Genomic DNA, 20,608 nt, shown 5'->3' with positions numbered 1-20,608 from the left:
CTGCTAAAACAGAATGAGGGGTTTCCTGTGTCAGGCTTGAGTCCTGTGCTTGCTTGGCCCTCATCTCCCCACGCGGGTGCAGGCATCGGGGACACGCTGGGGAACGTTTGAGCCGATGCAGGCATTTTCTATGGTAGCAAATGTTTTCTTGACGTGCTGAAAAAAACGCAGCCTGTCGTTTCGTAGAATCATAGAATCGTCTAGGTTGCAAGGGACCTTCAAGATCATCTAGTCCAACCATCAATCTAACTCTGACAAAAAAAAACCCCATCACTAAACCATGTCCCCCAGCACCATGTCAACCCGTCTTTTGAACACCTCCAGGGATGGTGCCTCAACCACTTCCCTGGGCAGCCCATTCCAACGCTTGATAACCCTTTCAGTGTAAAAATTCTTCCTAATCTGCAATCTGAACCTCCCCTGCTGCAACCTGAGACCATTTCCTCTTGTGCCATCGCCTGGGACTTGGGAGAAGAGACCGACCCCCCCTGGCTACACCCTCCTTTCAGGGAGCTGTAGAGAGCGAGGAGGTCCCCCCTCAGCCTCCTTTTCTAGCCATCTTCCTCAGGGGTTTGGCAGGAATCACAAGGTGCTCGAGCAAGTCGCTTCGCTGAGGGCAGGGTGTTCTACTGACCTTTACCACCGCAGCCGAACGTTCCAAACGTAGCGATCTCCTAAGCGGGTGAGGCTTATTTGAGGGACTATGGAGTCTACAGAAAAGTTATCCTAAACTTCAGTGAGCTTCGGAGCAGCCTAACCTCTTTGCCGTTGTCTCAGGGTGTTGCACAGCATCTTGGAGCCCAGCTAGCATCTCCCACCTTCCCACCAGCTCTTGCAGTGCATCGCTGCTGCCCGCTACGTCTCATCGGACTTCACTTCGGGTTTGGTGTTCAGCAGCAAGGACCATACAGGTCATTTTTCCCAGTTTCTTTGCCTTGATGCTGCAGCGGAGCCCTAGGTTGCCGACTTTCAGAGAGTGAGTGTAGGTCTCTTCTTTTTTTCTTGTATGGGAGTGATTGTAATTTGAGAGAGATGATCCTATTCACTTTCTTCAAGGAGGCAAGAAAGAGTCCTGAAGAAGAAATAAAAAGGGCACGTTTTACACAACAAAAAGTCAGCATAAATTGACATATTTCCCAGAAAATCTGGCAGTGCTAAAGTTGATGAGTTTGTGGCATTTCAGACAGTTGTATCTCCCATTTTGTTTTGAGGAGACCCTGTTAGCTATGCAGGAAACAGGAGAACATCCGAAGGAAGCTTACAGTAGTAGGCAGCAGAGAACTGAGAAGGCAGCAAGAGCTACCAAATTCAGCAGTGCGTGGGGAATGTGTGTATTTCCAGTGCCTCGGCGTGTCCTTACAAGTTCTTGAAAATAGTGAAATTTAAGCACAGAATCAGATACTTCTGGTGAGTTGGAGCTGAGGGCTCCAAATACATGGGCAACATCTGTCCGTCTTGACACCTATGCTGTAAACCTCTGTCAAGGAGTCTCCGCAAGGATGTAATTGAAGGATTCTGGGAGGAAGGACAAGAAGGACCTAGGAAGGACCTATCCTGGTCCAGGAATTCACCGTTGCTTTTGGATGTCTGTAAGAAAACTGCCTGGCATATGCTGTAGCAGTTTGCATCTCAGCCAGAATTTTTAAGAAGTAGTAAATGATAATAAATAATTTTCCTAGCAGAACAGGAGGTTAGATTTTGTCGATTTATTTTGGTGAGAGGAGTAACTCTAAGGAACCTCCTCCTTTGCTGAGGGTAAAAGTCTTGTTCCTCACACTTCAAATGTGAAACGTGAAAATGTCATTATATTCAGAGCAGATATCCTGTTGTCTACACTAAGTTGCCCCCTGGTTTTCTAGATAGGTAGAGCAGATAGCCAGGAGTCAGATAGGTCCAGATTCAGTCCTAGCCTGTGAGTAGTCTCACTTGTTCTTTACTCTGCTAGAGCATAAATACTAGGGGCAGAATGCGCCTGTGATATTCTGATGGTGCCTTTAATGAAATAGTTACTGGGTGGGATATGAAAAAGCAATGTGAAACTGGCTAGAGCCCAAGTTACTGCTTTGCAAACTTCTTACTATGTATTTCCATATAAATACATGTCAACCGATTACGTTTTTATGGAGTTCCAAGTGAATTCCAAGTGAAGCCCTGGACGATGGGTGCTTTGGCAGGTCTCTGTTTGATCTAAGAGTCTTTCCATATAAATATTCAATGGTCTTCAAAGCGGAGTGGTTTTGGACCCCCAAGCACGTAGAATTTACTGCCTACCTCTACACTGAGGGCTGACCCAAACAAGGCAGAATTTGAATTCCCTCTGTAAAATTGACTCCACTAGTTGTGCACATTATTCTCCCTGTCTCCCATTTAGCATGTTAGTCTGCTGACAGTAGGGTACACAGCACTTAGCAGCTGGTTTGTGGAACCATCAGTCAGGAAATTATATGATAAATAGTAGGTAGCCAGGTTTAGTGGCACTTTATTCTGCTTCAGCAGTTTTAGCCTGACTTTGGAAAAGTCATCATGTGGTTTTTCTTAAGGGTTGCAAGAGGAGATGGCTACAGTGAAGTAACTTATTACACATACACATGAGTTATGATGTTCGCCAGCTGTATTGCTCATGTGTAAATAATAAACTGTGAGATGGATAATTATGTTGGGTTTTGATATGCAGCTCTGCTCCGGTTGGCGCAGGGCTGACGGAGACAGCTCCCTGTGCCGTGATGGAGTACGGCTGTTTCCCAGATGGAAACTGCAAACAAGATGCAACCAGGATATACAAAGGAGCTTAATGTGAGAGGACTCAGAAAGGTGTTCTTGGAGATTTATATCCCATGTGTTAAATACAAGTTGTTGGTGCTCTGCGCTGCATCGGCCCTGTCAAAGGGGAATACCCTTTTTGTGTTGTTTTTTACTCATTTTCCGTTTCCCAGATAGGGGAAGATAGATGATCGCATTTAGGAGGCTTAAATGGTGTTTCGCTGCATAAATATTGGGACTGCTTTTAAAAGGTAGGCGCTCGGGCTCGGGCTGGGTGAGGGTGGGACAGTGAGGAGGCTCGGTGTCCTGAGCGGGATTGCTTGCCTTGGCCCCGTGGCCCGTCCTGTCGGACATGAATAAGCACAACAAAATCTCTGTGGTCTCACTGATGCTCTCCAGACTCACTCTTCAGAGATGGGTAGGGCAGAGAAGGACTTGCTTGTGCATCTACGAGGGCGTGAGTGATTTCCTTCTTCTCTGAAAAACTGGTGGCAGAGTTTTTACGGGAAAGCGCCAGACATCTGCTTTGAAACCTCCTCCCTTCGGCTTACACGGCTGTAGTCAAATACCAGTGAAGCAGGAAACAGGGCAGGCAGGGAGATGCACTAAACCCCATTTCTTATGCCCCTTTTCCCTTTCTCCACCTTGGTGGCTGGTAAGGAACGTGTTTCAGGAGGTGGCAGCCAGCATCCTCACTTGGACAATGACCGTGTGCTCACGGGGGTACCTGGTCATCTGTGATGCACCTTTAGCGCTGATGAAGCCCAGGAGCGCTCAGCATGGGGATTGAAGCTTGGAAGAGATTGCATGCCAAGGTCCAGTTGGGGCAGCAGATCCGGAATTAAAGCCACCGTGAGTTTGAGCTCCCATTTCCCAGTAGTAAGCCACAGTTATTTTTCATTTAGGGTGCCTAAGCCGTGAGTCAGTAAATGGGCGAAATGTGCTGTGGCTGGTCACATGCTGGTGATGTTTCACAAAAACAAGCCGTGAAACTGGAGAGGCCATGTGAGATGTTTCCAGATTTTCCTGAAATACTGGGAATATTTCCTCAGACTTTACACGATTTCCCCTTCGTCCCCTCTGTTTACTCCCTCAGGGCCATGAGGTTTGTTCCTCTAGTTCTTTCTCCCACTTCAAAACATAGTAATAAACCAACCCAACTTTTGACAAACACCAAGGGGAAAAATCCTTTTGTTTTTAACCATCTGCAGTTGGCGTGAGGGAACTGCTTTCACAGATAACATAATCTAAGAGGAGGATTACATTTTGCTGAATAGAAAAGGCAGGAAATACAAAGAGAAAATACCTTCAAGAGTCAGCAGGCAAAACCACAATACACTTAGTTTTACTGCTGGTGCATAATTAAAGTTTTCTTTCTTTCTCCAAAGCATTTTAGTAAATCCATGACGTGACCTAATGTCTGTACTTCTCAGCTTTTAGGTGTCAGATAAACACATGACTTCATCCCAAGTGGCAGTCGCCTAATAATTGGGCAGGATTGGGTTGTTTTGTGCCGCTGGAGATGCTCAGCATCTCGTGTGAATGTTGAGCATTTGGGAGGTGGCGGGTGAGCAGCGGGGTCGGCAGTAACCTCCTTTTAGGCGCACGGATGGCACCGGTGTGCTGGTGCGGAGACCTGTGCTCCGTGCGCATCGTGTCCTCCGGAGCTGGGAGGCCATCCTGCTGCAGAAGCAGTGGGGAGCTGCCGGACGGAGCTTGCGCTTGGCCCCTCGGTGCAGAGCCCGTGGGGGCGGCGGGGGCACATTCCCCCTTTTGTCAGCCTCGTCGCCGAGGCTCTGCAGAAACAGCGGGGAACGGGAGCCCTGGCAGCTGCAAAACCCCCTGTCCTGTGAAAGCCTCGGAGGAGAAGGGGCAGGGTACTGCGGCCGTGCATCCCTGGGGACAAAGAAAGCACCCTTCCTTTTTAAGAGCGGTATATGAAATGAGCCCCCCTGTCCTCAGGCACATTCCTCCGGATGCGGCCATCGGTGTGATGCAGTTAAGCATCTCCAGTACCGCCTTTCCCAATTGCGTTTCCCTTTTAACTCCGTTGCCTGATTTACTCCAGATAGCCGTTTCTCAGCACGCTGCTTCGCTTTCCGTTGTAGGATTGTGTGTACATCTCCGAGGATATGCTTTTTTAATTGTATTGTATTCTCTGCTTAGGCTTTTTGTCCTGCGATGATTTTTTTTTTTCTTGTTTTAATAAAAAATAAATAAATCGGGAATGCTTATGAAAGGCTTGATGGTCCTTTTGATCTGACACTTCACATATGGGCACATAATTATTTATTAAAGACTTTTTTACGTCCCTTTCCATTTAAGCTATAAAAAGAGAATATTAAAATTAGTAAATACATATTCATGCAAACACTGTGGGCCAAACTCTCCTCTCAGACAGACCTGCAGCAGGGAAGGAGAATGTGGCCTGTAAGTCGTGGTGCTCGTGACACGTGCTTTTCAATGTCTGTTCCGTCTTTATGAATGTTATTTTTTAAAGAGTCATTGGAGATACTCAGATCCAGGAACCTCGCTTGTTTTTTCAGATCCGCCTCACCTCTTTCCAGCATTCCACCCTCCTGTACCAATTGATGCGAGACATCATGAGGGACGCTACCATTACGAACCATCTCCCATTCCTCCTCTGCATGTGTGAGTATTCAGTATGATTTCCCCTCGCTTCAGCCGCCTGGAAGAACGGGCAAGTATCCCACCCTTTGCGGTGCTTAAAGCCCCGCACCCGGAATGCTTTGCCAGTCTCACCGAAGGGCGAGATTTACTTTTGGAAAGCGCCGAGTTTTATCTGTTTGTGAAGCAAAACCCAGGCTGGTGCCTGAGGAATTCCTGTGGCTAATAGCCACCTATTCCTGCGAATTCCTGAGGACTTCAGGAATAGGTGGCTGGCAAGCGGCTACCTCTGTGTTTTGCTGTCGTTCTGTAAATGCTAAATTAAAAGGTGCTGAACCCCATGAAATACAGCCAGACAAAAGAGGTATTTTGTCTGTATTAGGCTTGGGATTCTTCATAGCTAAAATTTCCTCTCATTCCAAAGCTTTCATTATTTTTTTTTCTCCAGTGACTGCTATGAAGCATAATGAAATTTTTGGTAAATTTTAATAGTTCCTGTTGTGTGCACGCACAGGCAATCGGTTGATTGATGGGAATGTCACCCAAACAAAATGGCAAATGTGACAGAGCACATGGTTTACACAAAGATAAAAGAAATGAATACCAGTGATAAGGTGCATTAGAAAGGGGTGGCAGTGGTGAAATCCTGTAGAAATAAATATTATCTTTTTCTATATGGGGAGACGGAAATCAGCGTTGCAGAATAAAACAGTTGTTGTGTCCAGCAAACTGCTATATACCATGAAAAATGGAGCCGAAAAGCGGGGCTTGGTCTGTCACTAAAAGGCTTGATATATACATTTAATCATATCTACTAATCCCCTCTCATACTGAGAAAATACAAGAAGAAAAGCACAAGCAATACTTTGAAGAATAATGCTAGTTGTTTAGATGGCAGATTGCTTTGCTATGGCTATTAGTTACAGCTGTGTAATTACATATATGGAGAAGAAAAATGAAGTTGTTTTAAAACAAGTCCTCCTCTGTGAGCAGAATTAATTGATATTAACAATCCTAACTACATGCCCAAGTACACACGCAATATTTTACTAACAGTTTTTTTGGGTCAGTCTTCTATTACCGAATTGTAATTTCAGAGCAAATTTGCCTGGAGGTAAGTAATAAATCTGTGTTGCAGTCTTCTTGGGCATTAGAGGAAAAGTGGGTATTTATAGAAGGAGAGAGTACGGAAACTTGTGATTTATTCCTCAGACTTCCTCTGATGCATCACTATTTACACCACGGGCAACCGCATCATAAAATGTACTCGAATACATGCTTAAATTTGCTGCTAAAAACTGTTGTAAGCTGAAGGTGGCAGGCTCAGACAGAGTCATTCCGTGGTCATCCTAGATTTTGCAGCGCAGTGATTTTGCAGCCCATACTGTGACACCCTCTGCCCACGGGTGGGGAAAACCACCATTCCCCCGCTTTGGGTGACAGTGGGAAATGGGGACTGGCAGCCTACACCGCTAAAAGTGCCGGGATTTCTGCAGGAGCCTGGAAAGGTGTTGAAAATGCCTGCTTCGTGCCTCATTTCAGCGGTAGTCCTTTCCGACGCTGAAATCGGTCCCCCTTCTATGGAAAGGCGCTGCTCCTCCCCTGCTCCCCGCTGTACCCCGCGGTGCAGCCGTGATTCAGCCGGGCTCTGCAGAGGCTTGTTAGAGATGAAGAGATCTTAGCATGATGCGATACGACTGCAGGCAGCTGCTTTAGTAACACACTCTGATCTCAGCCCAAGCTTTAAACTCAAAATTTCCTTGATTCCGGCTGTTTGTTTTTCCATTGACTTCTATTGATTCTTCCTCTCATTGGAATGATGAGCTGTAGTGGACCCTCGGAGCCGTGGTGGTCAGTGTAGTTAAATGTAAATATGCAATTAAGCAACTTAAAAAACAATAATCTGTTGGAGTCCAACAGCTTCTTTGTAGATGTTAAGGTTTGTCATGCTTTTGCAGTTTTCAGGAATACTTTAAAATGTACGTATGAGGTAGACACCCAGCGGTTTTCTTGCAGGTTTTACAGAGCCTGATGCGAGTATCACTTAGATTTGAGATGGTTTGGAGCCATTGCTTGAAGTGCATAATCCATTAAATAAATGCATAAGTGCATAATAGCCATTAAAAAAAATAAAAGAGGAAGAAAGAACTGGGTCTGAGAAGTTATTTGAGAATTCTGAGAGAAGATGGCAAGAATACTAGTCAGGACACAGATGTTTACCTGCAGCTTCATCGCTGACTTCATTGTATGAGTGGTTTTCTCCTCAGCTTCGTAATACTCTCAAAAGTCTGTGTGTGTGTAATATAAACAAAAACAACAAAAAAAGAGGCAAAAAATTGGCGTCATTCCAGTTATCCAAGCTCCTTGAACCGTGTTCCAGAACCTGTCAAGCCGTAGTGGAATTAGTTTAGGTCTAACCACGAGTGCAGAGAAAACGTGGAGAAGGCCTTGTCCGCATGATACCCGCAACGTGTGCCCATAACGTTGAACAATGGCCAAGTGAAAAAGAAAAAAGAAAGGAGGAATTCTTAAGGTGTTCAAGGGCTCTTAACGTACTTACAGCTCTACAGATGTATATGTATTTATACGTGTAGTTTAATTGCTGATGGGCAGAACTGTTGTATCCCAAATTTCAGCCTGGAGCCAAATTTTATAACTGAGTTATAAACCCCCAAAATAAGGGTTTATGTTTATGATGGAATTGCTGACAGATGCTTATGTATAGTAGGACTAGCAGGCATTGCTGTAATTATGCTATCGTATCCTATCATTAAAGATTTCAATTGAAAGAGGTTTATAAATTGCTCTTCTTCTTAGATAAACCACCCTACATTAAGGCATCAACGATATGGCGCAGAATTAAATTAAAATCTCATAAAATGAAATATGTTCTGTATTAGCTGTTTGACACTTAATTTGCCTCTGAATGAGTAGAGGAAATCACAAATTAACCTGCCTTTGTTTTTCCAGCCATGGCTTATTAGGTGTTAGAACAACTGCAATTACAGCCCAATAATAACCCCCAACCCTTATGAATATGTACTGAAATGTGTCACTTCGTGTTACCAAAACCTGTTTGTTAGGACTATGTAGTTATCTGGAATTTCTACAGTACATCTTCGGTTTATACTTCAGGGAAGACGTATGAAACTTAAGTCGTTCTTTAGCGGCAACATATGAGCAGTGTAATTGGAGCTGGAGCTTGTGTTTTTCTTTTTTTTTTTTTTTTTTCAAATTCATGGCATGAATCTGAGTTTTAAGAAGTGTTCCGGTAAACTGTAATTGAGTTTTGCTACTTTCCATTGAACTAGCAAGTTAAATAACTTGTTAAACACCATGTGATTGAAACATACTAAAAGAAGCATGGCTTCAGTAATTCCACTTCTGGCTTTGTTTTTCGTGGTCGTTGTGTTTGTCTAGCCCTTTCTTAATTTTCAAAATTGATTTCTAAATTAAGGTACTAAAGGAGAAACTGAAGCTAAACTCTGTTTTGGTCCTTGGCGTTTGCTAGGCTGTCTGATAGAGTGGGATGCCTTCTCTGGTCGGCGCGCAGTCATTCAAATCATGCTTCTGCTGAGGGTATTTATTTGGACATAAATTAATCCTTGGAGCATGATGTTCTTTTTTGACTCCTCAAGAACCAAATCATAAATTTTTGCTATCGCTAAGCCTTCCAGTCTTTGTTGACATCGGCTTTGTTGGGATGAAAGTTGTTAGCATTGAGCAGAGGAAGAATAAGGGTGTCTTGACTGTTTTTATGACAGCGCAAGTGTAAAGAACTTTCTAGTCCCACGACTTTTAAAATCTGACTTAGCCAGGATGAGAGTTTTTATTTATTAATTAAAAAAAAAAACCCAACCTCCTAAGGCAGAGGGACTTTTACTGACAGATTATAAATCACAGTGATTTAGGAAGCTACCGTTCTTGGTCATCCATTCATTCCCACACCTTTACCAAGTTGCGTTAATAGGTTGCTCCCAATCTGCTTCATCTCAAAGTTGGGTTGGACAGCCTTTGAAGGTGACCTCACCTGGTATTTCCAGGGGCTGTTATCATGGCTGTGAAGGAAGCTCGTTCCTGCAGAGGTGGGGCAGAGGACAACTACCAGGGAGCAATATCAGGAAGGCTTCAGGGTGGTGGCAGTGTGTACACCTCAGAGCAGTTAATGGACATGTCGTAGGAGGCTAGTAGAAAGCTAAAATTTCAGGGCAGAATGTACTACAAGATACACCATGCATGTTCCACAACGTTCATCCGTTTAGTCTCTGTCTCTCTTTCTGTTGCCGTCCCATTTCATGTGAGTAAGGCAGCATTGAGTAAGTAAATCTAAGGGAAGGTGCACTGGTGTTACCCATAAGCATATGGCCAGGGAAAGCTGCCCTTGCAAGGGGGAAGCTGCGAGGTAAAGCTGCTCTCTTGTAGCTTCCTAGGATCAATGATACTCTAGGATCTTTTTTTTTTTTCCTAGCTGCTGATTGAGGCTAGCGGGCTCCGAGTTCTGGCAGTCTTACCTCCTGAAATGATGCACGTGCAGGTAATTGTGCATGTGCCCAACACGGATGCCTTGGAACAGATATTTTGAACCGTGCGACTGCGCCGGGACTAAAGCGAAGCATGTGTTTTGCTTGCAGTCAGCTTTAAGCTGATAAAAAGAGAGTCTGATTCTTGGATATGTTATTTCATATCTAATTTATACAGACATCAGTTACACAAGGGTGAAAAGGAAGGGAAAGTCAGGCCCAGATGCTCAGCTTTCATCAGCCTCGATGATTTTGGACCACGCAGTACAATGGGGGATGTCCAAGAGCAAGAAGATTAAAGCACTGGCTCCGCAATATATTCTTGATTATAGGAGAGAAACTGCTTGCCATACGTTTGATAGGACGTAGGCAGGTTTTCCCAGCCCCATCACTGGCATTTTGATTTTTCCTTTGCACTTTCATTCCTAAGCTCTTATTTCTTCTAAAAATCGTAGTGTTTAAACCTCTTAAATCTTTTACCTACTCCTTTACTTCAGTGTACCTCTAAGCTGGAGACTTGGCAAGGAATCCGTCAGCTTGTCAGAGCATTCATTGATCCTTTGACAGTGAGAAGGAGAGCCCCACCCAGCGTGAAAAACATCACTCGTTGAATTGGCTTTAATTACTTTAAGACTTGGAACTGGTTTTATGGTTTAGCCAGGAGCCATCGAAGAAGAAAGACTGGGAAGCTCTTGGGACATGAAAAGATGGCCGTAGTTACAGCTTTCCAAAATTGCCCATGAAAGTATTTTCTGTAAGCGGGGAGAAGTCTTGTATTAAATGGGAAACACCCCAAGAAACCTGTCCCTGGAAGGGAAGTGCGGCATGGAGAATAAGCAGGTGCTAACAGCCTGGAGGATTTTCATAGCAAGTCTCGGAGAAGGAAGCAGCATGGTCGGGTGACTCGTTAAGGTTGTTCAGAGTTTTGTTACGTGCCGTGGGTATGTGTGTTGTAGGCTCTGCAAGCAACACGTACGTCTCTTTTCTTAGTGACAGAGCAGCGCAGCGCTGGTAATTCGCACAAGTGAAATAGCAGGGCCAGGTGCCCGCACATAAACGGCAGCAGAGAGTTTTCCTTCAGTGCCCCAGGCCTTTTACAAAGCGGGGAAAAGGAAGCCTGAGTCTAGACCAGAATTCCGATCTCTCACTTAGGATATAGAGTTGCATCATTTAAAATAGTGAATCAGTGTTTTGTTTAGCTGTTGGTACTTGTTTAGTAATGTTTACCTTAAGACTTGCAGATCATAAATTCTCCTTAGCAAGCGTGCTTGCAGAGTAGCTTCAGCAACAGACCGCGTTCTTAAAAACTGTCTGAAACTGGGAAAGATTTGGGAAGCAAATTATTGGTGGTATATATCAAATTGCAGAAAAAAAGGGTATGCGATTCTCTTAAATTTTTGATTCTGAGACACTCGAAAAAGGTAAACCAAGTAGGTCAAAAATAGGTAAATATTTCTGAATGTAGCTGTTTTATGTAAGTTCAGTTACGTGGATTTGTTTAGGTAAGCTGTACTCAAAAGTTTCTGCACACTCAATTCAACTATGTTTCTCACAGTTCTTTCCCTACTAGGAAGTGTATCTTATTTAAAAGTTCATTCCTACTGGCAAATAAATTCTAGATCAAATAAGGATTCACTGCTAAAAATCATCCCCGTTTTTAGCAAGCGCATTTACATGAAAGTCAACCGAATTGCCTCTAAGCGCACCAGATTACATTTGGTTCACATCATTCATCTGTTTCTGTGGCGGATAATACTTTGTGACATAATCATTTTCTCTGGAGTAGCTAATTGTAATGCCAAGGAACTACAGATTTATAAAGGAGAAACAATAGGAGCAGATAAATATTGCGTTAACGGAGGCTCTTTGTTCTCCTCGTACAGCCAGCTTGATTTTGGGGTGGTTGGAGGAGCTACGGCAATTGAAACAAGAGGAAAATTTTGGTGAGGCTTTTAATGTAGAAGGAAAAGCTTGGAAAAAGCAGTGGTTTGTTTCGTTTAAAATCCTTTGGTAGAAACTTCCTCCAAATCTTCCATTCTTGTTTTTTTATGTCGAGAAAAGAGCTGGAAAGGCAGCAGCCCCCAGCCTTAATGGGGGAGGCACGCTTTCTCCAGCGGGATGCTGGCTGACCACTTCTCATGGTACGGTCACTCGGTAGCAGCAACAACTCACAGCGCAACTTCCTGGGGTGACGCAGAGGGAGGAAAAAAGAGAGGAAAGCCCTCAGTGGTCCTCAGGAACGCTCCTCTGCTGCTCTACAGGGAATCGGTTGCCTGAGCCCCACCTGAGAGGCAGAGTGGTGCAGGTTCCCTCTATGAACCCTTCAAGGGGGGTTCTCAGGGGTTTGGCTTATGTTGTTGCAGAGAAACGGTTCCTGGGTTTATCAGCAGTAAGGTCTGGGCACTGGACAGCACTTCACTTGGCTGATTTATCCCGTCTGGGCAGTTAACGGTGCTTAGACAAATTCTCGGCTGCCAGTGAGAAGTGATTCCCTAGGGCGGGCGTTCAAACCGGCATGAATTAAAGAGACAATGGAAGCAAAACGAATGGCCAGCAAAGTCATGCCTCGGGACACCGTGTTGCATCTAACGTTTTTCTGTAGGCTGAGGAATAACTAGGCATGACTTCGAGCTTTTGGGGCGCTCCCTGTGTGCAGATGTGTATACAAGTGTGCCTATTTGTGTGTGTGTGTGTGCGCGCGCATCCTCTTCATGTAACAGAGTGAGTATCTTTGCTTGCATTTATCATTGACTGAATAATTCTAGATCTTTACAGTTAAAACTAAAGGAAGGAGCTACACAGAGTCTGGGAAAGTTGGAAAATTAGAGGGAAAACGTGCACAAAACAAGTAGGAAAATTCTTCATGGGCAAAAACATTGAGAACGTGTGGATCGTTACCTTAATTTAACATTTATGCAAGAATACACAGAATAGCTGCAGTGCTAGAGTTCTGCTGCTTGAAATTTCTATTATCTCATTCTGTTATCAGCTGCAAAGAATGCAAGCTCTAAATATAGTGCACATTCAGAGGCTCTGAGCCTGTGGTTTCTTGGACAAAATTCCTGTGTTCTTTGTGCTGTAGTCAGCAGTATTAGTCGAGTGAGCAGATATTGACTGTGGTATTCACGTGCAGTGAACCAGAAGCAAGCCGACTCTATAGAGGCTGCTGTCAAACTTGTTGCAGTGGCCTGTGAGGTACTGGACTGTGACAGACTCCTTTTTTTTTCAGTACAATTCTTCCACTCACGTTAAATCTTGCTTCAAAGAGAACTGAAATGTTACAGTCTTAGCGTTCTTTCTTTCGTTCGTTCCTTCTTTCTTTCATTCTTTCTTTCTTTATCTTTTTTCTTTTTGCTTTCTTTTTTTAAGGCGTGCTGGTGAGATTTCTGTGTTGTGAATTGGAAGTCCCTAAAGTGAGAGTAGGTATAAACTGGATGAAATGGGAGCAATGAGTACGTCTCCAGTGTAGGAGCACGTAGCATCTTCATCCTACTCTCACGCAGTCTTCCCCAGACTTAGACTCTCTCCTCCCCCAACAAAGGCATCGTGTCCTATAATCTTGGAGTATGGACTGAATTTAGTTCAGACTTTTGGTTTTTTTTTCCCCAAAGGAAGAAAAAACAGAAGTTAAATAACACCTTGTTTGCCATTTTGCCACCCCTTACTCAACCCACTAAATACGTGTATTTATATGTCTGTATTTGTTTGCATATTTGTAACAGAAAGCAGGCTCTTGAGCTGGTGATGGTTGTGCTTCTGAGATGCAGGAGACTAACTAGCTGCCCCTTGTATACTCTGTATTATATGATGCTAGAAAAAAAGAAGACAAGACCCTAATACCACCCAAAGGATTGTGCTCAATGGGTGTTTGTCTGTGTGCCTCGGGGTAGGCTGGGCCAGCATTTGTGGCTGATAATATTGATTAATAGAGGAAAAAATTTAAAGGAAAATGTTATGCTGATTGAGTTTTGCTCTTAGGATGCCGTACGTGACCGAAGAAGGACTCTGGACTTTATTTTAGAAGAAGCTTTATACTGAGGTTGGGCTCTATGAATTGGTATTAAAGACCAGGCAAGAATGTATTGCTTAGTCCCTTCCAGCACTGAATGTGTAGGTCTGATCCTACAATACATTATGTCTGCATTTATAGTTAATGGTATAGGGGTGTTGGTAATTTTCTGGAGACCCCACAAAGGTTAGACACGGAGGCAAAACATCCCAAAGGCCATGAGCCAGCAATACAAAGCTTCCAAAGGACCCGTCTTCTTCTTGAAAGCGTTATTTATGAGGTGCTGTGACCATCGGTGTTAAGGATCAACGGAAAGTTAGGGAGTATTTCGCATGAGGGAGAATTTCTAAACATATCAGATTTAAGTGGCTATCTCTTTAAAGATACACATCTTTCGGTCCTCTATCTCCTGTTGAAATTCAGCCTAGATTTATCATGCCTTTTCCACTGGCCCGTGGAAGAAAAGATTGATAGTCTAGTCCGGTTTATAGAGGCCACCAACACAAATAGCCCCATTTAACAACATTGTAGACAGATTTGGTGGGGAGGGCAGGAGCTGAATGACCAGGGGCAATCAGGTGTTCTCTGCTTCACCCTGGAAGATCACTATCAGCGTACATCATCAAGACAGTACCAAGAAAACTTGTGGAGCTGCCTCTGTCTTAGTTTGCCGTATTTGTTCCTTGGATGTCAGGCTTCCATCCTGGCGTGTTTTGTGGCAACCGTGTTTCTGCTCCTGTGATTAAATTGAATTGCAAAGGTGCTGAGTTAGCAGTAGGTCGTCCTGCTGGTGCAGGTGTGTCCCAAGTTGGCCAGTTTGTTCCCTTTTGTGGTTTTCCTCTGCACGCCTGCCTACCTATTCTTTTTAGGGAACTAATAATGCTTCCAGTATTTAGATTGAATTTACTACTTCTCTAAAATATGTGCAGCCAGAACATTCATTTGCTTTACACTTAGTGCTTGTTTTCCGTGTATTTCCCCCTACAGCCACATTAGAAGTGATGTCCCCACCCATTTCTGGTTCTTGAGGTTGTTCAAAGTTACAGCTTTGCCCGAGAAATGCTTTTTTAACTCCAGTTTTGCACACAAATAGAGCAAGAACAGCAGTGTGAAGCCTTTATCTCTTGTTTCTTCTGATGGCTGCGGTGTTCCAGCCATTATGTAGTCACCATTTGTGAGAACCGACTTGCAGTGCGGATTGTGTAGCACCACAATGGCTTTGTGGCTTTGCGGCCAAAGACTGTTGGCAGAATATCTTTCTTCCCTTCTCCTAACTTAGCAGCATTCCCCTTTGATGTAAGTTGTGTTTCATACACCTGTGAATCCCACTGCCCTCGTGGATGTTGGTGCAGATCCGTGGTTCACCTGCTGGTTGCGGTGGTGCTCGGAGGATGGGAATAGCTCAGAAGCGGTTGTGTTTTCACAGGGTCGCTCCTTGACTCGGCGGTCCTGGGTGCAGCATCCACATACACTTTACACCTGGTCCCCTCTCTGAGGTGCACTCTCAAAATGGCTTTTCTTCCCCAAATCATGGATTTGTCTTGGGTTTGGAGAGAGGAGGCATTTCAGAAAATAACCCGTGTATTTTATACAGAAATGTATATGCAGAAAACGTTATACAGAAATTTCTGTGTAAGTAGTAGTGCTAGGTGAGAAATTCTAGCTGATACTCTGCCTCTGCTCTGATTAGTAGTCACTAATCCTTGTAAATATCAATTTTGGGCTGTCTGCTAATGTTAGTACAGAGATGTGAAGCAAATCCAGCCATACCTCAACAGAAATGATTAATGCTGAACCTTCATATCAATGTTTCTGTCAGGATTGTAGTCCTTTAAAGTTAGAATTTTAGTCAAATGTTCCCTACACAACGAAATTTGGGTAGCAAGTGCAGCGGGAGAGACGTTCAGTTTTGTTTTCAACGTTTAAGGTCTTATTTTAGCATATAAAGTTAGAATTAAAGAAAAGCTTCTCCCAAATCTCAGTTTTATAATATTGTGGATGTGACTTAGAGAAAGCTGAGGGGTTTGTTTTGCTTTGGTTTCGAATTTGGAAAAAGAATGTTTCTTGGCATCACAGAACAGACATTGAGGAGAGTGTTCCTTTGAGGTAACGAGAGAGGCTTTTCAGAGGAAGGAATGCCTGCCTTACCGCTGCCTTCGAGGGAGGAAGGAGTTAAGGGAAGAAGAGAAGCTGAAATTTGCTGAAACAAAAGTGAGCGTGGAGTTCTGCAGTGCAGGGTAGGGAGGGCTTAGAAAAATCGTCAGTGACAGAGTGAAATGAGGAGAGGGGTACTTAGTTCTATAAAAGCTTCATTCTCTAAACATTTCGAAACATTCAATTATGGGAGTAATAACCCATTGGTTGAAAATACTGGTTTTTTGAGAGAACTGAGCATTTGCGAAATTCATGTGTCAGTTGGTTTCAAAGTTTGATTTTACCATCGTGGGTCATACCCATCGCAAGAAAAACTTTCTGTGAATACCACATGAATTCTGTCGAGATTTAGGACCAGCCTCGAGCTCTTCTTTCTGGTCGGGTAATCCCCCTGGTGGATGCAGTAATCTGGTCCTCACACGGCAGGAGTGGATCCCAATTAGCAGTGCTGTTTTTCCACCGGGAGTATTGCTCCACATAGAGAGGGGGGGCTCTTTGCATGCCGGCTGCATCCTCTTGTGATCTGTGAACGATGGAGAGAGAAATCAGGAGTAATAGTAGAAACCATTTCAACTCTCTTCGTTTATATCATTTGGATGTTTTTCTTTTTCTCCCATGTATGCATGTGCACTTTCTCTGTCGCGCAGAACGACTTCAAGGTTATTTTTTAAAGACCTTCAGGCATTTTCTGAGTGGTTTTTGAACCAGTGCACCGTTCACCGGTGTATTGCTTGTATAGAGGTCGTCTTTGATGAGGTTTTTGTCATATGCACCCACTGAAGTTTCAGTGTACTCAAGCATTAGAAAAGCCACTATTTGAGCGTCTTTGTTTTCTTTGTTGAGCTGTTTATTTTGCTTTCTTCCCACACAGTTCCCCGGCCTGGCTCTGACAACTGCTTTTCTGCATGAATTACATTCCTCGGGGCCGCGAGTCTCCTAATTCTTCCAGTCGATTTGATTCCTGCCTGTGTGATTAGTCCTCTGCTCCAACACACAGTTGGTCTTTGCCAAGCAAACTGCTTGCTAAGTGCCTTTAACGTGAAGACCTAACTACATTTTTTAACCTCATTAGTGTGTAGGGCACTGCTTCGTTCCGGCTTAATAACACGGCCACTATTGAATCATCACTTGCGCTAAAACAGGTTACAAAAAGGTTGCCTGAGTTGTCTGGTTTTCTTTTTGTATGACTCTGCTTTTGCTGGGTAACAGTTTCTTTCAGCACATGTCCAGTTTTAGCATCTAAGTTGCTTTTTGAAAGGAAGCCCATCGATTCTGCTCAGGTAGATTTGCGATGCATCGTATGTTCAAAAAGAGACTCGGTACCTATTTGGAAATAGCGAGTCTAAGTAAAGAAACCAGTAAGAAAATGCAGTTTTGGGAGAAAAGGGGAAGAGGGCTTGGGGGAGCTGATAAAATTTTCTTACTTGTTTCAGCTTTAGAGCGACAAAGATCTCATCTTCACCAGTTTAAATACAGACCTTCCCACTGTAACGCTGGGTTTACAGCGATGCGGCCACAGTCTGCCTTGGTTCATTTTGTCTCATGGGATCAATTTTTAGCCGAATGTATCAGTTGCAATCGCACGTAAACTTGAAGGGAAGAGATATTTAAGGACTTCCAAATGTTGTAAAGGCGTTAAAAAGAAAGAAAAGTTTCCTAAGAAGATAGTGTCACCAGGGAGCCCGGGGGAAGAAAGGAGGCGCTGGGTCACATGCCACTTGTGATGGTGCATTTGTGCAGTTGCATAGCGCAGCCACTCAGAGGGTGAGACTTCATGATTAATGGTGTTTATTCTTGACAGAAGCCTCCTTTATTTATCTGCAATACAGTTTAGTGATTTTATCAGTCACCTGAATGAAAAATATTCAGTCATACCAATATTGCAGTGTAAATTGAGTAGAGTCACTTTTTATTATATCTTTCAGCCTTATCATCTGCACAGTAATTTTCTAGCAGGAGTTTGATATAGAAAGGCTGGATTTAGCTGTACTTGACACAAAGCCTCTTCAATTTCCCCTAAAAGTTCAGGCTACTCTTAGAAATGTGTATAAATATATATATATAAAACCCTCTTATCCAAGCAATTTCAGGATTTGAAAGAATAAAGATAAAATGCGCAAACCCGGATGTGAGAAATGTTGTTCATACGAAAACATCTAATAGCTCTGAAGCCACTGGTGAAACGCTCTTTAGTGTTTAAGCCGGTGGCTTAGTGCAGTTCTTTTTGCATGGCTACGTAGTCTGACTTTCTTCTAATCAATCATCATCCAACTCCAATCAGCATACAGGCAGAGCCTATCGTTCATCCTGGGTGTAATTTCAGAGTTGAAGACTATAATGGCCACATACAGCACATTAGTCACTGCGATAACAGCTAGTGGCACTCCTGAGGAAGGGGGAGGACAGGGGAGCAGGGGAATAAAATTCTTCTCATTCTCCCAGTGCATTAGTGAAATAGGAGCAAATGTTAAACAAATGTTTATTCAATTAGCTGGCTTAACGGCATTAAGTGTGAGAAAGCTTCTGACACTCCTTTGACCCACTCTTTTTGCGGGAGGAGAGGAAGGGGAAAGGGAAGGAAGGAAGGGGTGCGTGAAAGCCGTCAGGATTTATATATGCCCACATATTCGTATGATGGTGCCGCTGTGGTTAAACACTTCAAGAGATGGCAGGCCCTGCCTGTAGCCGAGAGGAGGCTAAAATTTGAATAGCAAATGAGACCACCTCTAGAGCATCAAAAGAGAATTGCAGAATGGGGAAGTTTGCTGTAGGAATGCAGCTGGTAATTTCACTGTCCAGTCTGTTATTAATAACAACACATAATGAGTATGCTGCAGACCTTCTAGATTTCCCTGCTGTACTTTGTGCTACAGCACAGTTTGAAGAGGGAACGATACGTGGAGGTTCATGGCAGTCTCTCCTCTAATGTGTAGCAACACTTTTCAGAGGCTTATTCGAATAACATTGGCTTGTTGTGTGCATGTGTTGTATATTTGTGATGATGAGCTCTGCATCAATTGCAGCATTGATAAATTAACCTTGATATATTAATGACGACGAGTCAATAGACTTGGAAGAGGCTGAAGACAAGGGATGAAAAGTTTACCAGCACTGGGATTGGGTGTGCCACGTAGGTATTTGGTCTCACCCTATTTATAGTTCATAGAAGTCAGTGGGAACTGAGCAAGTAAGGCAATGCCTTGTAAGGCTCTACCAGAAGCAAGCGATGGAAATCACAGCGTATCTTGTTAGCATGACTTTTGTTTACATTGCTGCAACATCCAACAGCCCCATGCAGGATCAGACCTCTGCTGAGTGTTGTGCAAATACAAGGAGCTCGGCCAAGGAAGAGCTTTGGCAAATGAACTCTGGTGAGTCGGCTCCGATGGCCTCGGGGGTTACCAGCCCCAGATGATCCCTTGTCCCTCAGCAGGGTCAGAGGGTGTCCCTTCGCCTCATTTACAGTCTGGCAACTTTGCTCTGGCCCAACGAAATGGGGCACTGAATTGGTTAGAGGCAGAGATGTGCTGCCTGTGCTGGGCGGGGGGGGGGGGGTGTCAGTAATTGCTGGGAGGGGGCACCAGCTGGGTAGCTGGGGACCGTAAAGGCTTCCACAGCTGCCTCAAAATTTGCGAGAGGATGTCCACCTAAAAGGCAAGTGGCGTTTGGAGGGAGTAGTTATAGTCGGTCACTTTTTCGTATGTTTGCAGCCTTTGTTTGTACAAGCAAAGAAATTGCCAAGTAAATCCGTGTAATCCTCCCCCTAGTCACTGATTTCTTTGCAGCAGTCCTGGGAAGGATTTGGAGGAAGGAGAGGCAAGCCGGGACGCTGGGTACGCGAAGGCCAAGAGGACAGTGTTTCAGAGGAGTGCTGGGAGGCAGCGATCAGCAGTTGGTGGCAGGGTGGAAGGAAGAGGAGAGGCGCGTTGTTGTGGGGAGATGACCAGTGTGTGAGGAGGAGGAACAAGAAGCCTGGGCTTGACTTGGGAGAAATACTGGGAGACAGTGCATGGTTTTATTTGCATTTTTCAAAAAAAAAAAAGAAGGAAAAAAATAAGTCATTCAAAACTGTATCTTCATACACATTTAAGGAATGCATGTCAAGACTCCAGGTCATGTCATGAAATGCATATACCTTGACTCGGTGGCCTCTGAAGCAGCAGTTTCCCGTTGTAGTCCATACAGGTGTTACTGGGGGCTGAAGGTCACCAGTGTTGCAGCTGACCTTAGGTAAACAAAACGTTAAATAATGGAATGAATACTCGTTGCTTTTTGCAGCAGAAACTCTTTTTGAGGGAATCCGCAAGCTGATGGTTGGGTTATTTATGAAGTATTACACGTAGCAGAGGGTGTGTGTAAAAAAGCATTCAGGCAATCCGTCAGTTAAAAAATAGGAGTACAGTCACTGACTAAGGATTTAGTGCCTTGATTAATGTAGCCAATTTTTAACTGTAACTACACAATGTTAACACTTCCCAAAGAAGGAGAGGGGAGCCAGAGTAATATTCTTTTTGCTGTGGGTCATTCGCTAATTGTT

At 44.0% G+C, this 20,608-nt stretch overlaps 1 protein-coding gene across 1 annotated transcript in view; it reads left to right on the top strand.

Annotated features, from left to right (window-relative positions):
• GLI3 (GLI family zinc finger 3) overlaps window positions 1–20,608 on the top strand; it is a 218,779-nt gene that overhangs the window by 117,277 nt on the left and 80,894 nt on the right. Inside the window, exon 4 of the mRNA XM_074146109.1 lies at window positions 5,307–5,412. Within this exon, the coding sequence (XP_074002210.1) occupies window positions 5,307–5,412 (106 nt within the window). The remainder of the gene's footprint in view (window positions 1–5,306; window positions 5,413–20,608) is intronic.

The sequence above is a fragment of the Numenius arquata genome, chromosome 4 (genome assembly GCF_964106895.1).
Source record: "Numenius arquata chromosome 4, bNumArq3.hap1.1, whole genome shotgun sequence".
Lineage (NCBI taxonomy): Eukaryota > Metazoa > Chordata > Aves > Charadriiformes > Scolopacidae > Numenius > Numenius arquata.
Note: the sequence above shows the minus strand (reverse complement) of the source record. Positions and strands in the feature narration are given on the sequence as shown.